Source organism: Mastigoproctus giganteus, chromosome 7 (genome assembly GCF_048544385.1).
Source record: "Mastigoproctus giganteus isolate SK-2022 chromosome 7, ASM4854438v1, whole genome shotgun sequence".
NCBI classification, from domain to species: domain Eukaryota; kingdom Metazoa; phylum Arthropoda; class Arachnida; order Uropygi; family Thelyphonidae; genus Mastigoproctus; species Mastigoproctus giganteus.
In genome coordinates, this window is record NC_143581.1 from 68,334,162 (window position 1) to 68,357,841 (window position 23,680).

Genomic DNA, 23,680 nt, shown 5'->3' on the forward strand with positions numbered 1-23,680 from the left:
TTTCGTCTTCTGACATATCGCTTCCCATCTGAGCCATGCAGTTTGAATTTCGATTCGTCAGAAAAGATGACGGTTTCCCAATGCTCTTTTGTCCATGAAACATGCGTATTAGCCCAAGCAAGTCGCTTCTTCCTCATTTGTTGGGTCAACAAAGGTTTCTTCTTCGGCTGATAGGCATGCAGACCACATTCCCAAAGTCGTCTTTGGATAGTTCGTGCACTTGTTTCAATACCAGAGGCAATCTCAAAGTCCAGTTTTAGACTAGGAAAACTAGCATGGCGATTACGAAGGTATAGCCGTTTCAAATATCGAACTTGGGAAGGCGTAGTCACTCTCTTACGGCCTTGATCCAGGTCTTCTCTTCACATCACCGGTTTCACGCTTTAATTTCAGCACCCAGGATACTGTTGACTGGTGGCAGCCTATTTTATCAGCGATAGCACGCGTAGAAAGCCCTTCTTGGGACAGAACAGCTACACTTTTTTTTCTTAGTGTCAATTGAACAGGTGGAAGCCATGCTTACACCTCCGCAAAACAAGATACTAATGAGCGTGTATACGCTTCCAATTACTGTCTGATGCAATAGAAGCGTTATCTGACGCAATACCTTTGCTTTGCGACAAACAAAATGACTGTAATCAAATAATACCTTATACGTTTCACTACAAATGTTATTTTTTTAAGTTGGTGCAGTTTTTTGGTCTGCCACTGTAACTCGTCGCTCCACAGGACTTTTTCCGTGGTCCTCCAAGGGTGAACTAGGACAAGAATAAACGATGGGCAGACACTGCAAAGACGTTTGCCATTTATTGGTGTGGTGTGGAGCTTGTCAGTAACAGCTATGCCGTGGAAACCTATGCTGTGAAGCTGCCCTTGTTCTTCCTTTCATTTTAATTTGCCAAGTTCAAAAGTGGAGCTGTCTCATGAAATAACGAATTGCTCAGATGGCATCTGACGATTAAGCCTCAGTGTGGAAGATTGGCGAGTCTTTGTGAGTAGTTCAGTGGGCGCAATCACAGTCCTCACACCCTGGGTGTTAAAGACTCGATTTCGAATTCCGTAAATGATGCGAGGAACTTTTATGGGCTTTTTCATTCTGTGGCCGAGTTAGTAAGTCTCAGGAGTGGAGAGCAAAGTTTGTTCCCCCACAGAAACTCAGGTTTTCGTTCAGTAAAACAGGCAAGCCGATCAGAAAACCCATGCAATTTTTGGGCATAATATACACGGCTAGATGAAGCAATTCTCGGGGGGGCCTAATACGACAGTTTCTTTTTATGGAAGAGAGATGATTACAACCATTGTATTATCCGCATAAGTGTCTTACAATAATGCACGTTCCCTGCTTAAAATATATTACGCACGATCAGCAGTATGGGTGGAGAGTTGCCTTCTTGCAGTTCTTTGTTATGAGCAGTAAATCATGATACCATCCTTATTAGCCAGAACTGAAAATAAAACTTATGGTGGAAGCTTTCTGTGGGCTAGGTCTTTGCCACGTCGTACCACAATGAATGTTGAACATGACTGCAAGGCGTTACATCTGCGCAGACATGTCTTGCATCAGGTTTCTCTGGGAGGTGTTGAAACATCCTCTCCATAGCTGGGATCTCACATTACCGTATTTTTAGTCCACTGAAAAAAGTTTAAAAGGTAAGCATTTTTATAGGAAATGATGTGAAGACTGGATTAAGGTAGTGGTTTAAATTTTAGCGGCCTAAATTTCCCTCGAGTGGAGTAGATGTATCATCTTAAAGAAAGTCATTAATCAGATCATCATTAATCATTGCCTTTATTGGTAATTCTTTCTCCTCCGCCCAACATAACGTCATCACAGATATAATTAATATTTCCTGGACAAGCGTTGTTCTCTTTCCAATATAATTTATATCACACAGGATATAAAATATTAGATAAACATAAGCAGAAAACTAAATGAGTTCGTTATGCGGACGATGGGATTGTGATTTTCAGCCATGCGACACAACTTGATAAGATTTAAAACTTTATTTTAATGCAGCAAAATCTACACAGGCCTCTGAAAACTATACAGCCGCGCGTCTCTTTCACATTATTGTCTTTTGACCTCCACGACAAACTATCCTCCTAAGTAAGCTTTCTACAATTGAACGGTAGACTGCAGCGGATATTCAAAATTAAGTGACTTATTTCAGGCATATTGGTCTGATCCTCACTAGACGTTCCAGTCCATCGCATCGTTGAAAGCTGAGGAACTTTGTGTCATCCAGTCCAACTTTTGTACATTCATGCCCCTGAACCATTCCCAAACATCATCAGCGGTATAAAATGTGGCATTAGCCTGTTTAAACAAACATGGTCAAAGAGCTGCCACATCGTAAGGAGCATGGAATTGCCAAAACCTTAAGGTAGATTTCAGCGTTCGTGGTTCGTGATGTTTGGTTTATGCATCACATACCTGAACCTCCTGTTGACGCCTTAAACTACTGGTTGATGTTTTGCAAGGATATCTGACGAGATGCATTATCCTTCCAAGTATTCTCTAGTCACATGGAGTGACTCGAGTTTCCAAGCGAGAAACTCAGGTTGCATGGTTTTATCTCTCGAATTTCCAGGAGGGAGATTAAACCACGCTGACCTTATATGCAATATGTTATGGACGCATGTGATAATTTTAGTCGGAATCATGTTAAATAATAATATTCATATATGCAGACCCTTGGCAGAAAACTACAGACAGTATACACCCCTCTGGTTGCAGGATACCTGTGCGGAAATTTGCTTTCAGCCATTGGTTATTGGAACGAAGTTCCATCTGGTGTACAATAATATTCCTCATGAAAACAAAGCAAAAAAAAAAGGAGAGTTTGTATTAGTAATAAAGTTTTCTGTCGTAATCCAAGCAGATTACGACAGAAAATCTCATTAAATTCTGGTTAATATCGTAAACTATTCAAGGTCGAGACTTTTCGAATGATTGGCCCCGAACAAACACCGAGAACAAACATATATTCAAGAAAAATTTTGATAATGTAGGATAGATTCCAAAATTTCACTTCTTTCCAACAATTTATTCGAGAAAGAGAGATAATGCGACAAAATCCCAGAAGTTATTTGAGAATTCTAATATAATAACGGATTTAATTCATTTTCCCTAAATTAATTCTTCAGTGCAACCCATAGACGTCGCCACCTGTTCATAATTAAAGTAGATAGCAAACAATAGGAAATAACTAGCAAGCAGTCTACCCTTAATAATAGCTTTCATCGAAGGCCCTAAAAAAAACAAACCAGAGAAAAAAATTAATTGAATTTCATATTATATTTAGAGCGAAATTTAAGCTACCGAAGGCAAGCAAGGGCCGGCGAAGCCAGAGTAGTAATAAGAAAATTGCAGCTGAAACAAAGCGTTACACAGCTGTAATTTGTTTTTATTTGATCTCGCTGCATTCCTATAATTAACAGAAAAAAAACAAAACGAAATCCAAACGTTTGAAACGAAGGATTAATTGTAGATTAGCGAAAATTAAAAGATCTTGATGCCTGCTCGAAGGATAATGCGAATTCTAATTACATCCAGTAAAAACGCCGGTCTGTGTTTGAATTTAAAAAATGCACTAATTTCTTGCTCGGATGAATATCTTCTATCCTGCATGCATATTACTCCCGATTAAGGTCACTCGTTACGGGGGGTTGAAAGGGGGAAACTTCAGTCAGCTGGTACCCGAAATCTGGTTGTAACAGCTGTATCAGCAGATAGTTTCTTGAGAAACTCATTAAATAAATATTTGGTTGTAATATTGGGCCCCACGTTTATGTAATAAAAGTTTTCTATTTTTATTTTTTTTCATCCGCGCTTATTTATCCTGCACTATCGAAAAGATAATTAAAACGAAATTACAGCGCATTTATTAATTTCTCCATCGAATTGTGGTGGACGTGTATTAAACAATGACAAAATGGTTTGTTTATTAAATAATATTTGTTCTACAGAAAGAAAATTGATGGGAAACAAGATGAGAACACGAATGGACACAGCACGCCATATAACAAGCAGTTCGCGTTGTTTGTATTAGTTTCGAATCATTAATCGAAATACTATTATTCAAAGCATAAATTAATTATTTATAAATACGAATTAATGCATTTTAAATGTGTTTCATTATTACGAGAGAAATTTCCAATAAGCAGTATTTGTATAATCCGCTAGATGGCGGTGTTGTGTTCAATAATTCTGTTATTTTATCAACGTAATTAGATTAGTCCTAATTGATTTCCATTGCTATTTATGCATTAAAATGTTTGACGGCTGACTATTTTCAAGCCATTTTCTATAAGAAAACTAGAAATTGATTGCGTTAATGACAGTTGTAGTCATTAGGCCATTTCTCTGGAATTATTCGTAATCTAAATTTCAATGTTAAAATTTTATTTGTTTTAGACGATGTATTCGTGTCCGAGGGCAGTTATTTGTCACTAGTATTCTGACAGTTTATCTCATAAGAGGAATACAAAAATCAAATAATTAAAAACATATGAAAAAAAGTGCTGTCGGGTTGAATTACGTTACTAATTAACTCTCTTCAACTTTAACTAAAAATATTCTTCCACGTATTTATGAAAGGTGAAGTATGTAGTTGAGAATCGTTTGCAGTGAAAGTTAAGTACACTAGTGTGCATAATAAAAGGACGTAATAATGTTAATATTTCACAAACAGCGTTGAATCTCCCCCAAGATATCGGCTGAAATCTCAACTTACTCCAATTATTAACAATTTGCTGGCTAAAGGAAACCTTCCTACAATATAGTCTACATTTCCCCCTCCGTTTGAATATACTCCCCTTGGCTCTAGCATGATTCAATACCATGAAATAAATCTCCGTTAGATTTCCACTTAGATGCCTAGTTACTATGACCGGTAGATTCGAAGACTCGCATATGGGCACCCTTTAATCAAACTCGCCAGGTGTGTTGTCCATTTTTGAAACTTTACAAGAAACTTGATGTCTTGTTTTAGGTATAGACTTCATATTGGACACAGCATTCTATATGCAGTCTCACAAAATATCAGCTTCAAGAGTAACAGTTAAATTACAATCTCCCTATCTCTACGAGCAACTGTTCGATAAACCATCAACTGGACACCATGGGCTCACTTTGCCGCCTGTCTGCAGTGCATCAGGCGGCAAAGGGTCACTGCACGAAAAACTTCATGTCAGCTTGTGTCGTAACCTTAAAAATCCATTTCATCCTCTACTGATTTTAACTGAACTCCTTCAAGTGTTTGGCAATGGTTCCCAAACTTTAAAATTCCGCGACTCCCTAAGATGATAAAAGAATTTGTGCGATCCCCGAAACAAAACTAATCATTTCATTTGGGTTAGAGCCAGATCTTGAAGATTAAGCTTCTCAATTTTGGCATCTCTGATACTGTAGAAATTTATCATCGCTGAATCCAGTGATTCACCAAAGAAGTGTCAATAATCCTGAAGCGGTAGGTTTTCTCTCCCGGAAACTCGGGTTTTCTGTCCAGCAAACAGAAAATCGACCTCAGAACACATGCAGGTTACAGATAATAAACTTCGAGCAATATGGCCTTAGTTGCCGGTGCTCCTAAAATCCAACTACATCAGCATCTGAAGCGGTCGATGAGTAATAACATTTATTACAAATAAATAGCAACGCACTTCTCATTTATGGGAAAGCCCTGTTTATTTGTAGCGCAAGACTGAGCAACGTTTGGTTATTTGCTTTCAGACCAGGGGTTAACATGATTACATGAACAGTCTACAGAATGAAGATAAACAGAAGAAAACGCGATGGGATTTAACATCCAACTTGAATCACAAAACTGAAGACCAACTTAAAATCATATTCTCACGTTATATTCGGATTAATACATTAAATTAAATTAGGAAGTTAATTTTCATTTAAAACGTTTACATGAAATTATATTTTTTCTGTTTTTTTTTAAATTTACAGGAATTTTATAATGTAAATAAATATGAATAAATCGCTATTATGTAAAAAAAGGCTTGCTTGTAACTTGACCTTTAGACACTAGTGATATTTAAATAGTCAAAAGCAAAAGAGAACTGAATAAAACATTAACCTGTACATGGTAATAAAGATTTTATAAATCGGATAAACGAATATTGATTGAATATCACACTAGGATAACTGGTGATGGACAGAGAAAAGTGCTCTGGTGAAGAAAGGCACGTTTCACTTTATTAAAGAGTTAAAACGAGTGTGTAATGGCTTCTGGAGAAAAATCGATGTTTTGTAAATTACGTTACGATGGAAGAGGCAGCGAGTGTTGACATGATAAAATGGTGAAATTAAGCTCAATGTGAACTGCAAATGACTGCAGTTAAAATGATTCAGCAATATATTATTGCAAGAGGAACAAAACATCAATAATTGGGAGATATCTGGAATTATGAAGACGTTGTATGCACAAACTTAAGTCTATTACAGTATATGAACTTATTATTATGTGCTATTTCTTCCTAATCAGCCCAATCTAAATCTAATGGGTTACTGAAGAAACCAAATGAATTAATTTATTTATTTATCATTCTCCTTCCACATTTAGGAGACCTATGATGGGAGTAGCTTGTTCTGGCTTAAGTGAAGGCCAGACTGCTACTACGCTATCTATTGTCTAGACAGATAAAGTTAATTGCACTTGGGAAATATGGGAGGGAATTTTATCTACAGTTAACTTGAAATTATCATCATCCAACTTTCGACACAACGCAAGACAAACTGCAATCTGCAATTTCTCATCTGTTATGAGTTGTCAGCAGATTGAAATTGTTGAACATCACTGCAGGATTTCGAGGTCAATTTTCTGTTTGCTGGACGAAAAACCCGAGTTTCCGGGAGAAAAAGCCATGCTAGCCTCGCCTGAGGCCGACTAACCCAGACACGTTACGAAAAAGACCCATAAAAATTCCTCTCGTCATCGAGGGACTCGAACTCAGGTGTTTTGCACCCGGTGTGGGGAGGACGGCGATCCTACCAACAGTACTACCCACGAGGATGCCTCCTTTGTTATTCAGTGAACATGTTAGTCAAATAAAGCATGGTTGTTAAAAGTGACACCAACATTCGCTGTAGTTATAATGGAGGATTTGTCAATATACGTATTGAATATTATTTGTTAAATAAGAATAAAGTTTATTTAAAACTTTATTCACGGTAACGCTCATCCAAACTAAAGATTCTAATCACAAGGAATGACTTGCGAAATTCATGTCCAAGCTGAAAGACCTCCAAGACATGCAGACGCGGGTGACTGAATTTCCAAAAGGCCATGAGAAATTAATCAATCATTCTGTCTAAAGCAAATGGGCCGTTTCTTCTGATCATAATGACACAAACGGATGAATTTTTTAACTACATATTTAGCCACTTTGGTGCCAAACACAACTGCCTCTAAATTCCATATTTTTTTAATATGATTTAAGCCCCCCAACTAAGAAATGGAAATCAAAGCAATGAAGATCTATTTTTCAGGTGGTGCAGCTGAATCATGGCACTGTACTCAGGATGGTTCAAAAGGAAAAAGAGAAAGATAACGCTGGTCGGCATCAATATCCTCCCTGAAATAATTTCGACAGATATGTACTTAAAAAGTTTTCACCATTTTCAGTTGTGAAAAAGCTTTCTACAACATTCGAGAAGGTTCCGAAACGTTCTAGAATATCGTTACTTGCGGAAGAAAGGTCAGGATGTTTTTGGAGGGCTCTACAACTTTCGACGGACTTCTCTAGAAACATTGTGAGCCTTCTAGAAACTTCTCTATCAGTAGATATACGAGTGGTTTCCGCACAAAGCGAGCAATTTCGTATTTCAAAAAGTGTATGTCTTTCAGAGAGCGAGTGGTAAACAAAGTGAACAAGTGCTTTAGTGAATTAGTGTTTGTAAACAAGTGTTGTGTGCATAAGTGTAAATCGGGAACTGTCTTTAAATTAGAAATAAAAATCTACAATTTCTTAATTGTGTTTTGATGTGCACTTACCTCAACCGGACATGAAATATGTCGCGTTCTTGCCGAAATAAGGATAATAGCTTTTTCTACATTTGGGAGAAGTCGTATTAAAATCGCAGTGGAAGACACCGTCACAACTTTTGAGAAAAGCTTATGAATATATTTTGGATGTCAGGTCGGAGATTAAAATAAAGTATGAGTTCCAAAGATTTCCTGTAGTCATGTTCAAGGACATCAACAGGATGGCTTAGAGGTAGTTATATATCGATGCCTTTTGCTATTCTGGTGACATGGCAGGAACATCGAGACCACACAAACGATTTTGACTTTGCATGGCCAATATTTCTGGTTTTTCTGGGAAATCCAAGCATAAACCAGAGTGTCCCAACATACCTTCTGCTCTAAGGGCGGTTCCTCACGATGATTATAATGCCAGTGCCAAAGCCACCAGAAAATTAAGGCCTTGACTCTGATTCAGGATCGGAAAAGGAGTCTCCCGAAGATGCAGAACCCAGAACGAGTACAGATCCAGACTTCTCAACTCTTGATACTGCAAAGCCGCATCTAATCACTCAGACAGAATTGAACGATTTGGTCAAAATTTTGGACCTCTCCAAAACCAAGGCTCAATTACTGGGATCACGGCTTCAACAGTGGACTCTTCATGGAATGGTCTCAAGTTGTCTTTTTATAGGAAGAGGCAATCTAACATAACGACCTATTACTCCATGGATGGTGCTTAGGTTTATTGTAACAATGTCCAGGAATTAACGAAAGGGTTACATCTAGAACACATTCCCGAGCAGTGGAGGCTTTTCATTGATTCATCCAAGGTAAGTTTGAAAGCAGTTTTACTCCATAATGGAAATAAGAATCCATCTATACAATTGGCCCATGCAGTTCATATGAAGGAAATGTACGAAAACCTACAGGTTTTTTTTTTTTTTTTTTAATATCCATATCCTATCAATAATACAAATGGAATGTCTGTGCCTACCTACAAGTGGTAGCTTTGCTGACTGGATTGTAAGGTGGATACTCTTAATACTGCTGCTTATTATGCGAGTGGGGCAGCCGAAAAGTAAAAAATGGCCATACCGTTCACAAATCACAAAGGCAGAAAAATGCAGCACATTCTCCTTTGGTGATAAGTCAAAAATCTATTTACATCCCGTAGCATATCAAGTTAGGTTTGATAAAAATATTTGTTTAAGCGATGGACAAAAAAGGAGAAGGTTTTCCCATTTGAGGCAAAAGTTTCATCGAATCAGTGAAGCCAATTTAAAAGCGGAAATTTTTGTGGGTCCTCAAATTAAACTACTATTTCAAGATGAGGAATTCACTAAAAAATTAAATGCCACAGAAATAAGATCCTGGAGGTCATTCGGAAACATCTACCAGAACATTTCAGGCAATGAGAAATCACAAAATTAGAGTGGATGAGCTAATTTTAGCATACTGACAATTCGGATGCAACATGTTGTTAAAGCTTCATTTCCCACATTCCCATTTAGACTTTTTTCCTGAAAATTTGGGAGCGGCCTTCGATAAACATGGTGAAAGGCTTCACCAAGATATTTCTCAAATGGAAAAAAGATATCAGAGAAAATGGATCCAAATATATTGACAGGACTACTGTTGGAATCTCGTACCGAAGACACCAATGAACAACTATAAAAGGCAAAACAGGACAAAAGAAATGTTTTGTTGTTATCAGATAAACATTTTTGTAAATAGAATAAGGTTAACAGACCCATTGTTCAATACTTTGTACTGTATGTAACATTTTCTTAAAATATATGAAATCTTAGTCGTTGACTTTAATCCCTTCTTCCTTTTTTTTGCCGACTAGTGTAATTTGTTGTTGGACACAACACACACGCAATTTGCAGATAGCATACATGGAGCAACGTGGCCTTAGTTGCTGATGCTTCTAAAACCATACTACAATAATAATAACATATTGCGGTGTATATAATATGACCATAAATTGGGTGTGTTCTGTGGTAGATTTACAGTTTGCTGGACGAAAAATTCGAGTTTTTCGTGGGAAAACCATGATACTCTCACCTGAGACCGACTAACACAATCACATCTTGAAAAAAGCTCACCAAAATTCCTCCCATCATCATCGGGTGGAAAACACATCGAACTCAGGTGTTTTCCACCCGGTGTGGGTAGGACAGGTAATCCTACCAACTGGGCTACCCACGAGGGCCAAAGAAGAAACGAGACTCTGAAACAGTTAACTAGGACTCTTAAAGAACATTAAATTGGGCAATTAAAGAAACTTAAACAGGGCTCGAAGGATAGAGGAAAGCCAAACAGTATTTGGCTTTCCTCTATCTTTCCTCTACCCTTCGTTGATTTATGCACCACCTTCCTTCCTAAAAGCAGCGTCTGCTGCTTTTAGGAAGGAAGGTGGTGCATAAATCAACGAAGAATAACTGGATTTAACAAGAGATCTAAATTTTATCTTTGAAGGAAACAGACACTCCAGCACAGCAGCAGTGAGCAATTACAATAGATCTTCCACCCAGAAACAACATTCAAGATTTTTTGATAATTATACTACTCCTTCTAAGCATCCAGGTAGCTAATCCTTCGAACTAAATGTTTCAATGGAACTTAGAGTTATTGTTTAATATTTTCAGACTCATCTTGATGAGTTTTAATGAAACAGAATTTAGGCAGTCCAACTACCTAGTTGTAACTCAGTTCACCAAAATCAAACAACCCAGAAATCCAGCATATTTTTACACTGCAAAATAATTCAGTGCATTACGTTCCCAATGAACCAATTGCCCTTAACCGTGTCGTGAAACATATTGGTGCTAGAGTCCGAACACAGTAAATAAAGGACATAAGCAGAGAGAGAGAGAGAGAGGATAAATCGATAAAAAGAGAAGAAATACTAAAAACATTAGAGCGAAGAAAGAAACCGTAGACAGGCCACCGGTAATTCGCCAACTGTTATTATCTTAATTGAATTAAGACGCGAATGATCTCAATTTCTCTTCCTGTCACTGTTGCATTCCTGTGTGCGCGTAAACCGTTCAATTCACAGTCCTGTGGAATGTTTCTATTTATTGCCTCTTTTATCACGCGATAATTCAATATAATCTTTAACAGCCGCGACACATCACGAGGAAATACTTGCGTAGAATGCAGTTCACTTTGAAAACTGTCAAGTGGAAGGTAATTTTAGGTAGTCCGGTGCTGAATGTTCCCTTTTATTTCCTTAATTAAAATGATTAATGGGACAGCAAGGCTGCGTATAGCCATAAACACCTACAGAGAGTTTAAGGCAAGGTTCTAAAATTGTAATCTTTCTTAAATCGTATAGATATTAATTTTAACGGCATCCACAGTACCCTAACGATCAGAAATTCTGCCGCCACTACCACCACCACCGTCCTTAATTATACCAGTAAACGGTCAAGAGAAATTCAGCAATATGTTGATCGATATTGTGTTGGGCAAGAGGACTTCAGTGATCAGCAACACCGACCTTTCATTATGCAATGTATAATATGCTAAATGTTGTTAGGCATAAAGTTTCACCAATTCCTTTGTTTATCGAGGAATAATTCACGCTAAATGGCATTCCAAAGAGGAATGTCTATTCAGACAGATGATCGCACAAATGCATTACAAGACCCATTTAACGCTCCCCAGGAGGATCGCATTTATGGCTTGCTTTATAACGTTAGCTTCTCATGAAACAGCTTTGTCAGCAACTCATTAACAGCTTTTCCTGTATTAACACGATTCCAGCCTCAACGTCATAATGTTGTACATGGGGAACGAATACAGGAAAAGGATGGTGGTTTAGCTCCACCTTTTGGGAAAGCAGTTGTACAGAGAATGAAGATGGTCTTGAATTAGTGGTCTTGGATGTCTATAACTCTCATTTTTGATGGTTTTAGACAAAACTGTATGCCAGAGTGAACCCACGTGAAGTATATATCCCTCTAAGATATTCGTTGAGAGGCATGATGAGTAGGCAAACTGTGTTGTTTGAAGATAACAAAGCCATCAAAACCTACGTTGGTATTATGTTTATATCCGAATTGTAAATATGTACATAATGGATTCAAACGTTTCGTGGTATTTTTTAACACTTCTTTCTTTAAGAACTCTTTGATCTTATGGAATGGAGGAATGAATTCATTAATGCAGAAGAAGATTATGTGGAAATTATTACAAACATTCCATCTACACTCTTCTCGGGATGCAGTTCAAATATTAATAATAACTTAGGCAATAATAATTCGTTATATGCCCTCGAACTGGATCGGATAAGCGAATGAGACCTTGAACAAATCGGATAAACGGGAATGAATTTGACCGGGGATTTCTAAAGCTGAGCGAAAGAAATGACAGAACTTTAACTGCACACATAAAAACAGTTAGAATCAAAGAGGGGTGGAATTATAAAGAGGCATCATTTTATTAACACCATCAAGAAACATTCAAGATTACAGCAGCACCATCTGCACCTTTATTAAGGTAACACACTCACCTTTAAGGTACCGTTGCGGATGCTGAACGTCGTACTGTTCTATGTCAACTCCTACTACGAAGTATTCTCCCTGTTCGAACAAACCCCTCTTCTGCATGCTGATCATCAGTCCCAGATGCTCGTAGTAGAATCCCAGCACCACGTAGACTTGAAACGAAAACAGAGTAATGTAATATCTCTAAAAAAGGATTAAGAAATTAATATTTTGTGGCCAGGAAGACCTGAACATAATTCTCAGTAATCTAACTTCCGTTGAATTTTTCTTGAGAGATTTGCTGGCGATTTTATGACTTCCAATCTTTACTTGTTGAATCAGCAGCTACATATAGTGATTGTGATATTTGTTTATTCTGTATCGTTTTGTGTAAACACAGAAATCGATACTGTCCCTTCGATATTTGTTCACCGCCTTGGGTTATATAATGTACATATTGGATGCTTTAATGTTTACGTAGCCAACTTATTCGGGATACTTCCATCGCGGTCTCTGTTCCGGATATAATTTCTGTATCCGAATGACACAGACGACTTGGAAACCGAAACAAAAAGAATTCTATTTTTGTTGTATTTCCATTTCTTGGAATATTCTGTTGCTGCAAAGATTTACCTTTATCGTTTTTACAGTTGAATTAAAGATCAAAACTTCGCTAACCTACAGAAAAAAACTTTTTCGAATGTATTGCAGGAGAATACAAAAAATATGAAAAATTTATTTTAATAAACGATACACGCGCATACATAACTTGATATGGTTACATAAATAACAGTTAACATGAGAGTTAAAAACAGAAAAATCCTTTGCACCATTTCAGATATATATATATATATATATAACATCATATATAAGGACCGTGCGTGGGCTAAAGGTTGAGAAGATGAAAGAGGATACTTTCGGACATTACTCAATTTCTGCTGGCAGACCTCACCAGGAGTCCTAGCTCTTTCCGGCAAAAGATGCTGCACGTTATGCAACTACTGCCACCTGCCTGGATAATAGACACCATGTACGATGATCCGTTGACCTGTGTTGCTTGTGTCACACACATGAAGGCGTCCGTCGGAGGATTCCACCAGGTATTTGGACTCATCCGACCAGCACACTCGTTTCCGTTCTCTAGGGTCCAACCAGCTTGCTGTTGACACCACATCATTCGCTATCGATGATGTCCCTTGGTGCTTCTGCTGGTGAGTTGTTGTGGTTTTAGACGCATCAGCATCTTAAGCCATATTGCGCCGTGTATAATAAGTCTGTGAATTGCGTGATTTGCTGTTTTCTTGAAGAAAAACCATACCACCCTCGCTTGAGGCCGACTGACTCAGCCACTTTGTGAAAAAGGCCCATAAATATCCCTCGCCTCATTGACAGGATTCGAACTCAGGTATTTTCCACCCAGTGTGGAGAGGACAGTGATTATACTAACTGCACTAGCCACAAGGGCGATCCGTCTGCTGTGTAACACCATACGCCTGAGCGTGCAGCGCATCGTCATTTGGGTTACTGCTCTTGCATTCCCCATATTGTACTGCGATGTCAACTGTTGCACAGTGACATGCCGGTCAGCCCGTACAACGCTCTGCACCCTTCGCTTACCACGAAAATCCACCTTGCGTAATCCTTTACAGTTCTGTTGGCGGGAGTTGGTTTGATCCGTTCGACACCATTCTTTGTAGATCTTAACCACAGAGGTCCGTGAACAACCGACAGGACTTGTCGTTCCCGATATGGAAGCACCCGACGCACGAGCTCCCATAATCATGCCCTTTTGAAACTCCGTTCCATAGCTGCTGCTTTATCACTCTGACCAGATGCAAAAACCACTTCTCAAAGTTGTTTTGTTTTTTTATACTGCGAGCTATGCGGTATAGTCTCGAATGGGCTGGCAATAATTCAGTGATCTCTGAGTGTCAGTGTTTATTCTCCACCAGTACTTTGATAAAATAAACTTCCATCACGGTCAGTAACATGTAGGGCCCCTTTTATCCATAATGGCAGACGTGAGCCTTCTGAGGGATACTGATATTTTGCTCCAAGCACCCTACAACGCAGTCATCAGTCAGAGAAGGAAGAAACCAGGACAGTACGTCAAGGTTGTGCTCTTTTATTGGAATACGAGCGCAGAAAGAATGATGACCCAGAACCCTGGAGCTTAGCAAAGAGAAGGATTACGTCAGCAACTATTCCGATTAGAATCTTCCTTTCTTTTTATTGGTCAATGAAATGCCTTCCACTGCCCATGAATGTGATGGGTAATGTATGGCCATCTTCGGAGACATCACTAGTAACTGAATTCACAACGATTCTAGATTTATAGATAAAACTTAGTGATAAAAATTCGCGTGCGTATTAAGATAAATGGGACCGCTTAAGATCATAATAAAACCCTGCATCAATTAAATGACTCTTCATCGAATGCAAATTCCCAAGCAAATAACTGAACCACTTTTCCCTCTGCCCTGTATTTCCAGCAATTCTAATTAAATTTTTGGGCGGATTGTTTTTGTAATGAAATAATTGATCGCACGATGATTGTTCCAGAATAAAAACGGTCGGTTCTCTTTGTTATCTCTTGAGAGTTACTTCAAGCGTAAACAACCAGTCTTACGTTTGAGTGGATAACAAATCAAATAATGTGCTGAGAATTTGCTCTGTAAGCGACAACTGTAAAGTGCATTCCTCCAATTGAAATGCATTTGGGGAACGCTTGTGTGGTGCTTCTGGTGAATTATACAGAAGATAATTAAAGATGGTGTAACTTTTCTACTGCATTTATCCATCTTAAAGAGTCACCTTGAGAAAATGGCGAGAAATCATAACACTGAGTAAAAAAAATAAACGAAAAATCTTAAAAACACTTAACATGCAGAAGAATGAATTTGAGATGCTATGTACTCTTGATAATTAATCAGAAGTGGAAGATACAGAGCATTTCTAAGATTACTCCAACATTTGGGACGTTAAAGAGTTTTAGATGTCAAGTTCAATATCCCAAATTCCTTTAATCTTTAAGAACCTTATTTTATGAAAGAAGACAAGTGAAATCTGAAATAAATTATGCACTTTCACAACAGCACAACCTAGTTAATGGAAGTATTAGCCACCTCACAAGATTCACAACAGAATCGATTAGAACGAACTGGAAAATTCTGAAAAATATCGTTGACTTTGCCATTTGTTTTTACCAGATGGCCACATTTAATCATGGTTTTTCTGCGGTGACCTACCTTCCTCGGTCTCCAAAAAAAATTCTTGTAACTTTCTTTCTAATCGATAATGACACAGTAGAGCTATTAACTGGAGGAGCCATTTTCTTGGTTCTTTGTCTGCAGCTGCGCAAGACGACTTTTTTCAAACTACGTTGAATTCTTCTTTCCGATGGAAGAGAGGCCCAGAAAGCACAATCAAAAGCAATTCTTCACAGAAATACGAGTTGAAAACGAATCATAACTTTGGAAGGATTTCAGTCTGCTTTGATACAAACAGTTGATGTATTGCTGGATAAACAGAATATATATATCTGCGTACAGCGTTATGCCCTCTGGAGAGCGAGAATAAACTGACATGCGGAAACCCGAATTTCTTTTCTCCAGTAAACCAACATTACCAACACCCATCTAAACTGACTTATGTCATTTACAATTGTCCACTGCTTATGCGATGCATTTTACCGAATCACAATCCTAGACATTGATGGATATCCTCAATGCATATGCGCCTATTGTCAGTTGTCAGTTCTTCCACGCTAGCGAAGTTTTCCAAGCTCTGGCTCATTTCCAGTTGACTGTCTGCCGCCTCTGAAGCAGCGAATCCATTTTCTAACAGCTCCGTAGGACATCGAATATTCATTACAAATTGTTACCAATCCAAGATGGATACTAGCAGAATTTTCGCTTTTCACAGAAACGAACTCTTACTTCACTAGTCAATGCACAGCAGCAAATGGAACCTTTCGAAGTTCATTCCATTAATTAGAAAAAAAACTTAAATTGATTGCACATATCGCTATTACTATTATTCACTTCTGGTGACGAATGATTCATGTCAATTGAATACTGTCTTCCAATTTCTCTCTCCAGACTTTAATATCAGATTATCGTAAGTGATCGAATTAATCCCAACCAAAGCGTCTCACTGAGCGGATCGATACATGACAAGTTCCATTGAGTTAGAGAAGCCCAAATATCTGACAGTAACACGGTAAACATGATATGCGTCACTCTTGATCAAGCGAAAGATGGGGACAGGGCAGAGTGCTCTGTTCTTTGCCCCTGATTTATCGGAACAAGAGTCTAGAGTACAGATAAAGGTCTGCATATAAATCAATGGACATTAACACACATTGCTTTCTATCCATACAACTCACTTTGCTTCTGTAAACTTGGAGAAATGGAATGAAAAATACTCTATCTTGTCAGTACCATCAATCAAATAGCTGTATAAGTCATTGCAATAAGCGATAGCTCCATTAACTTCGTGACCTCATTGTGAAACTTGGCAGAGTCATATTTCTATTCTTTGGCCAATAAATTAAAAAGACGAAGAGGGAGCCATACTGGACGTTCAAAACTGTTTCACAAATCACATTTAGTAAATCGTTTTAACTTTATTTTTTAGAGAAGAAATCGAAATCGTTTAATGACGGGTACACCACACTTTATGAAATTGTATTGTATGATAACCTTAAAATTATATCCCCTTCTTCGTTCCCCTCTCTCCTCTCCCTCCTCAGCAACATACCGCCGATCACGTGGCAGCAGAAAGGTTTAGTGTTCTAACATTAGGCACAGTCATAACCGGAATGGGACTATCACTGTAAGGAGATATTGAAGCTGCCTTTGACCCTTTCAACGTATCGACACTTCTCTGCTTACTTGAAACCCACTGTCCAGTCCAAGATAAAATCCTTTGGTTCATAGTATCAGTCCTCCACGACAGGATGTTACAGATTGATGCCCATGGACAATTGCACAAGAAGGCGATCTCTTTTGGTGTTCCCCAAGCAGGTGTCCTATCTGGCTTGTTATTTTTTTTATTCTAATAAAAAAGCATACCTGGATATTTATTAATGTCGATATTTTGAACAACAGCCTTAAGCTCATCATTTGTAAAAGATGGCCCCAGGGACATATCAGAAAGAGCGCCGTTGCTATACCTCCACGAGGTCCAGGGTGGGCAGATAGCAGGTGATCCTCCTACTTGGATGAACAAGGCGCAGTGGGCCGAGGATTCTGTGTTGGTTCAAAGTTTCGAAATTATTTTTAAAACTCAGGAGGGGATAAAATGTAAAATTTCCTCCCCTGAGGTCTGTTAGAGCATTTCCGTGCCCTTGGAAAATTGCTTGTAAGCCTAGGTTGATACGAAATCACCCAAGAAATATTGATGCAAGCTCAAGAATTAACTGCCAGTGAAGGCTAGGTCATCCTCTTTGCCGGATCCCTCACAAAAATCGCAGAAAGGGTCTAAGAAAAAGAAAAATCAAGGGGAGGGATGTAACATCTGATGATGGTGATCAAAGTTGCAAGGAAAAGGACAAGGAAATGGAAAAAGATGGATGAAGGAAGAAACATAACAAATGAGAATGATGGTTTTGAGTACGTTTATGAAACGAGAAAAAGGCTTAAATCTTTCCTTTGGGATGTTCATAGCGAAGTACCAACAGCTGCTATTAGAATGATCATGGATATGTGGGATATAGTGCGAAAGAAAGCGAACGAAATACATGCGTAAATTGTTCTACTGAAAGATAGACTAAAGAGAAAGGTGATAAACAGGAAAAGGATAGTTATTCATCATTGTAAAGAAAGGAATGGATATTGAGAAAAGTGCTCCAAAAGTGATAATCATAAAGGCTGTGACTTATCGACACAAAACTAGTGATGAAATATTAAGAAAACGCATTTAGAAATAACATCATGCCCAGATGAGAATAGAGAATATACTATGGCTGATATAAAGTCTGAAAAGAAAATAATTTTACAAGGAATAATGGAAAAATGACTAGAAAAAATGGGATACATGAGATAAGGGAAGGCAAACTTATGATTTTATTCCAAAAATTGGAATTATAGATACCAAAAAGAAGACGTGGTTACAATTCGGGTTGTATGCGACATTTTTTCTGACTGGACACGAACTCGCTATGAGATTAAGACAATTGAGGCTCAGGGAAAGTGATCATGCCAATGTGGAGAATTGGAGACATCAATGCACATAATGTTGTTTTTTTTTTTTTTTTGATTTGGTAGTTGTTGGCGCATCGGCTTCTGTGGCCATATTGCACCTCCCAAGGTTTTTGCAGTACTTTGATCCAAGCCCGAGGCGAGAATCGAACCCGCGACCTTTGGGTTGCCGGGCAGGTACTTTACCCACTCGGCTAGCCCGGTCGGCCACATAATGTTGGATTGTGTAATTTATACTGACCTAAGACATGATTTGGAAATGTTTGTTGGTATTCTGGAAGGGGACTATATGGACCCTGTTCACAGATAAACGGTTCTTTGCGTATTTTAATAAATATGTTGCCGCGGTTTTAAAAAGAAGATGGAGTTTAGAGCTGGACAGTAGAAGCCCGCCTCCTAGTGGCACGGGCGGTAACTCTTGTCATTAAGATCGATGGAGAAATTCGAGATCTGATCTTTTGTACAAGAGGCTAAGTGTCCAAAGAAAACAATAAACTGTTAATTTGTGTTGAGTCGTTTTTTAAATTAATTAATTTAAATTGAATTCTAAAAAGACTGAAATAAATACCCATTAAGTCCAAAACCATGAATAGGCTACGGCCTAGGAAATGGAGGCTTAATGGAAAAAAATTGTAAAAGATAGAGTGGCATTCTGGGTATGATATAGAATAGAATCTTTAATTGTAGTACGAGCCACATACAATTAGTCTCATCACGGCATGGTGGTGCGAGGGGTTTACAATACATTTTTACCTCATACAGACAAAAGAGATACACATAAGGAATACATACATATTACATAATATAGATCCAGACTACTGGAAGGCAAAAGCACAATTCTATATTTTCAGTTTACCGAGAATTCTTTTCCTCTGTTTTTTGTTGTTGACCACTTCTTGGAGATCATCGTCAATCGCTTGCAGTGAGGGCAACACTTGCTTTGGCAGGAATCTGTCGCTAAGTACTAACCGGCTATGGTCTACTAGGAGCCGTGCTGAAGACCGGAAATAAGGGGAAAGAATGCGCCAAGAACAGTGATGCCAGAAATTCGGCTTTATAATTTTACCCTCGGTCATCTTGATTGTGAAACCCAAGACTTAGGTTTTATGCTCATGAAGACAAGCTCACCTCCAGAGCAGCGTCTCTTCGATGGGCCTCTAAACAACAATTAATCCATGTCAAGGATCCTCAAATAATTAGGAAATTCATTAGAACAGTACGAGAGTACATCAGTTCAAGAGCCTCGGAGGGTTGGCTCTGGACAACAGCTACGCTGGAGTGCCATTCAGAAAGATGAGGTCACCCAAATCCCAGTATGCCGATTCCATTCATAAAAGCACAGGATGCTCCTCATCAGATAAGAAGTTTCCTACAAGAATTCTACTGATTGAAAATCAGCCCTCCATATGACTGCCGCACGGGAGAAACAACACTGCCAGAATCTCATCCAAAAACGATGCCAGTGACAGAAGGGAAAATACACACCAGAAGAGCTATTTTACTATAAAGTCCATAGTCGGGGCAGCTAACACATCGAAAATCTATGCATCCCACAGAAACCCTCCTGTGCAAAAGATCATTTTTTATTCTATCGGCTTACTTCCACAGAATACGGTTCAACGGATTAGATCTTATTTAAATGAAGATCTAGGTGTTGATCCGAATGTAAATAGACTTTCTGCAAAGCAACCACACTATGCTTCGTTTAAAATCACAAATTCGGAATCAAATTAGAAAATAATCAGCCTTGATTTATGCACTGTATACATCCCCCCCCCCCGAAGAAGACTCTGTTCAAGAGATTTCCAACTAGATCATTAATCAATGCCACCCAACGGCATCATTACTGGTATGTAAAGGCTTCAATATCATTTCTGCCCAACAGAATCTCCTCAGTTTTCTTTCTTTCAATTGAGCTGCTGTTGCATTAAGTCTTCAGAATTATGACCCTACCAGAGGCTCTATTTCTTAGACCACATATTTGTAACAGAAATCATCGCCTTTGACAGTCATCCTGAAACAGCATTCATGTCAGACCACGTACCAATAGCCTTTTCACTTCCAGTCACACACAAGGCAAAATTCGAAACCGGTTAAGAAAACTCTAATAACCTCTTCACTCCTCAATCCACGGAAGTGTTGCGTTGCAGCGTGCATTTTCTCCTGAATCAATGCGACACACAGCGCGAGCCAAATTTTCAATAAGAAGCCACCTCAGTGACACAGTTCAGACCAATAATTAAAGCCTCATGTACCCTCGAAGTCATGGAGAAGTGCCGTCTTCCCATCTTAACCAACCAGATTCTGCCATGTGATTCTCCACATATCCGCAACGGATTGAAACTGAGGTCCAACATTACTAATCTTCTGGCAACCACCAGCATCATTCTAGACATTCTTCAACAAAGGGCTGAGTTTACCTGGATATCAAGTCCTCATTTGACTGCATTGATGTCTGTTACTTTCTTCAGGCCGACCGGGCTAGTAGAGGTGGGTAAAGTGCCTTCCTGGCAACCCAAAGGTCGCAGGTTCGAATCCCGCCTCGGGCTTGGATATCACGATGGTGCCACTATCCGATTGGATCTCACGGCCACGGTACACGAAGGAAACAGGCAATAACTGGTTCCTTCGTGTATTGCTCACATCATACGATAAAAAAAAAAAAACTTCCTTCAGGTATGTGAGAGAACTTACCAGATCAGGGGTGATATCCTTAAATCCTTAAAGTCACTGTTAACAGCTAGAGAGAGAACGTTACCAGCGACTGCGGATAAGGAATGTGGATAAGTTATGTGCCTTTTTTTCACAACTTGGCTGAGTTAGTCGGTCTCAAGCAAGGGCAGCCTGGTTTTTCTCCCGGGATCTCGGCTTTTTCGTCCAGCAAACAGAAATTCCACCGCATCCAACAAATGTTCCATGGGATCGACGTCAGGGGAAATTGGTAGCCGAGGGAGGGATACAGGAGATGCTTGAACATGATCATCGCACCATCCTTGCACAATGCAAACTTCGTGACACGGGGCGTCGTCTTGGTTAAAGCATCCGGTGCCATTCGGATACGCAGTCACCATATAGGGAAAAACTTGGTCCGAAATAGTGCAAGATAGGACCTGGCAATGAGAGTATGTTCAATGGGAATGAGGAAACCCAGCGATATTCATGAACATGTGTCAAATCGTATGAACAGCATCAAACCGTGCAGTCTGGTTGTCCCTGTTCCACCCGTTCGCCGTCAAATACACACCGGTCCTTCGATGGAACTGAAACCTTGACTCATATGACCAGGTGACTCTTTTCCAGTAGTCTAATGTCCAGGAACAGTGCTCCCGTGCGCACTGCAGCGGAGATGTCGATGATGGTCGGTCAACGTGAGCACATCAACAAGTCGCCCACTTCGTAGGCCTATTCGCAAGAGTTTCTGCTGGATGGTATGCGTACTGAAACGTGTGCGCTGGTTGCCATATGCCATTAATTGAGCAATCGTGAGTTGTCTGCTGCCCCCGACAGCACATCTTGTGGCCTCAATCCAATTAAAAATCTATGGGATATCTGTAAGGACAAGCTCAAATTTGGATACGCAACAAGAGAAGATGATTTGGGCTTTGACAATGGTGTAATTCCAGGATCCATAAATAAATGAAACGTGCAAAATATGCAGAAAAGGTAGACCAAAGGAGATCCTTTGATTAATTCACATTAATAGTAATAATTCGGAATATCATTAGCTAGTAATAATAAGAACGTTAAATTTAGGGCTTCAAAGCAAGTTTCCATTTCTAATCAAATATGCACATTGATCTAGTAATATTCCATAATCAAATATGCAAAAATTTTGCACAATATCAGACGTGCTAAAAATATTTATATAACCTTTGCTTTGTTTTCTTCTTCCCCTGCCTCTGTTGTTGCTGGTCTATCTGGCTGATTGGCGAATTGCATGCTTTTAACTCACCCTCTCTCTCTATCCCTTTCCCCTTCCACTGTTTATTTAGTTATATCGAGGAAAAGCTATTAGCTCTGGCATCCCTAGTTAATTTGGTCTATGTCGAGTAATGGATTGAGGGCCACGCAATTTAGCTTCTTTTATTCTTTTTCAAGCGTGGAGCTAGTAGACGCTGAATAAAATTACCAAAGTTTGTCTATTCTTTCAGACATCTTTTAAACTTGTTCATAAATCACGTCGACGTGTTCCATGACATTTGCAAAATTTATCTTAAATTTTAGTAAGAAATAAACGGGACAGTGCATTTAGAATAAAATGGGAAAAGACGCCCCATCTCCTGCATTTCTTAAAGCTAAATTAAGATTCATATTTCATAAAACTCATCCATCTATACGCACGTTCAAACCCTAAAAGGCTTACAAATTAATTTAAACTACGTAGCTGTGACCATCAACATCACCAGCGAAATCGTCATTGAATTTTAAACATCACAAAACACAAATCTAAACACCGCTCTATTTAAAACCTGTTTCAAAGAGACTTTCTACTTACTTCTAGCATCCCTGTAGGATTCCTCCACCAAAGTGTCGAAAGGATTTTCTCCGTATCCATGATAGTAAGTCTCAGTCCAGCGTCCAGAGTACCTGACTTCGATTTTGTTCTCCTGCATTGTCTTATTGATAATCTTTGCCACTCCCAAGAAGTCCCTGTCTGTGGTGTCGGAGTATAGCAACGCTATCTTATACCACTTGAATGTCAGCAGCAAGGAGATCACTGATTTTGAAATCTGTGTGTCAGGTGGTCGCGTCCGAGAGAAAGTTGGAAATAAAGTTTTGTCCGAAGTTTCATAATGAGCACAGAACTAGAAGAAAAAAGTAGCAGGTTAAGTATATATCAGTGCTTGCCTGGTTAAGGAAAAAATTCTATACAATGTCCCACCAGAATGTGTATATACCGAGGATTTTTGATTATAACATTTAAAGGCATCAGCGACTATGGCCATATTGCTCTGTGTGTATTGTCTGTAAATTGCGTTTGTTCTATTGTCGATTTTCTGTT

At 38.9% G+C, this 23,680-nt stretch overlaps 1 protein-coding gene across 2 annotated transcripts in view; it reads right to left on the reverse strand.

The window, feature by feature from the left end:
• LOC150082982 (guanylate cyclase 32E-like) overlaps nucleotides 1-23,680 on the reverse strand; it is a 432,790-nt gene that overhangs the window by 66,205 nt on the left and 342,905 nt on the right. For both annotated transcript variants that reach the window (XM_090376960.1, XM_090376959.1), the window contains exons 2-3: nucleotides 23,174-23,483; nucleotides 12,502-12,648 (exon numbers count right to left, since the gene is read on the reverse strand). In XM_090376960.1, coding sequence (XP_090233086.1) covers nucleotides 12,502-12,648; nucleotides 23,174-23,483 — 457 coding nt within the window. The remainder of the gene's footprint in view (nucleotides 1-12,501; nucleotides 12,649-23,173; nucleotides 23,484-23,680) is intronic.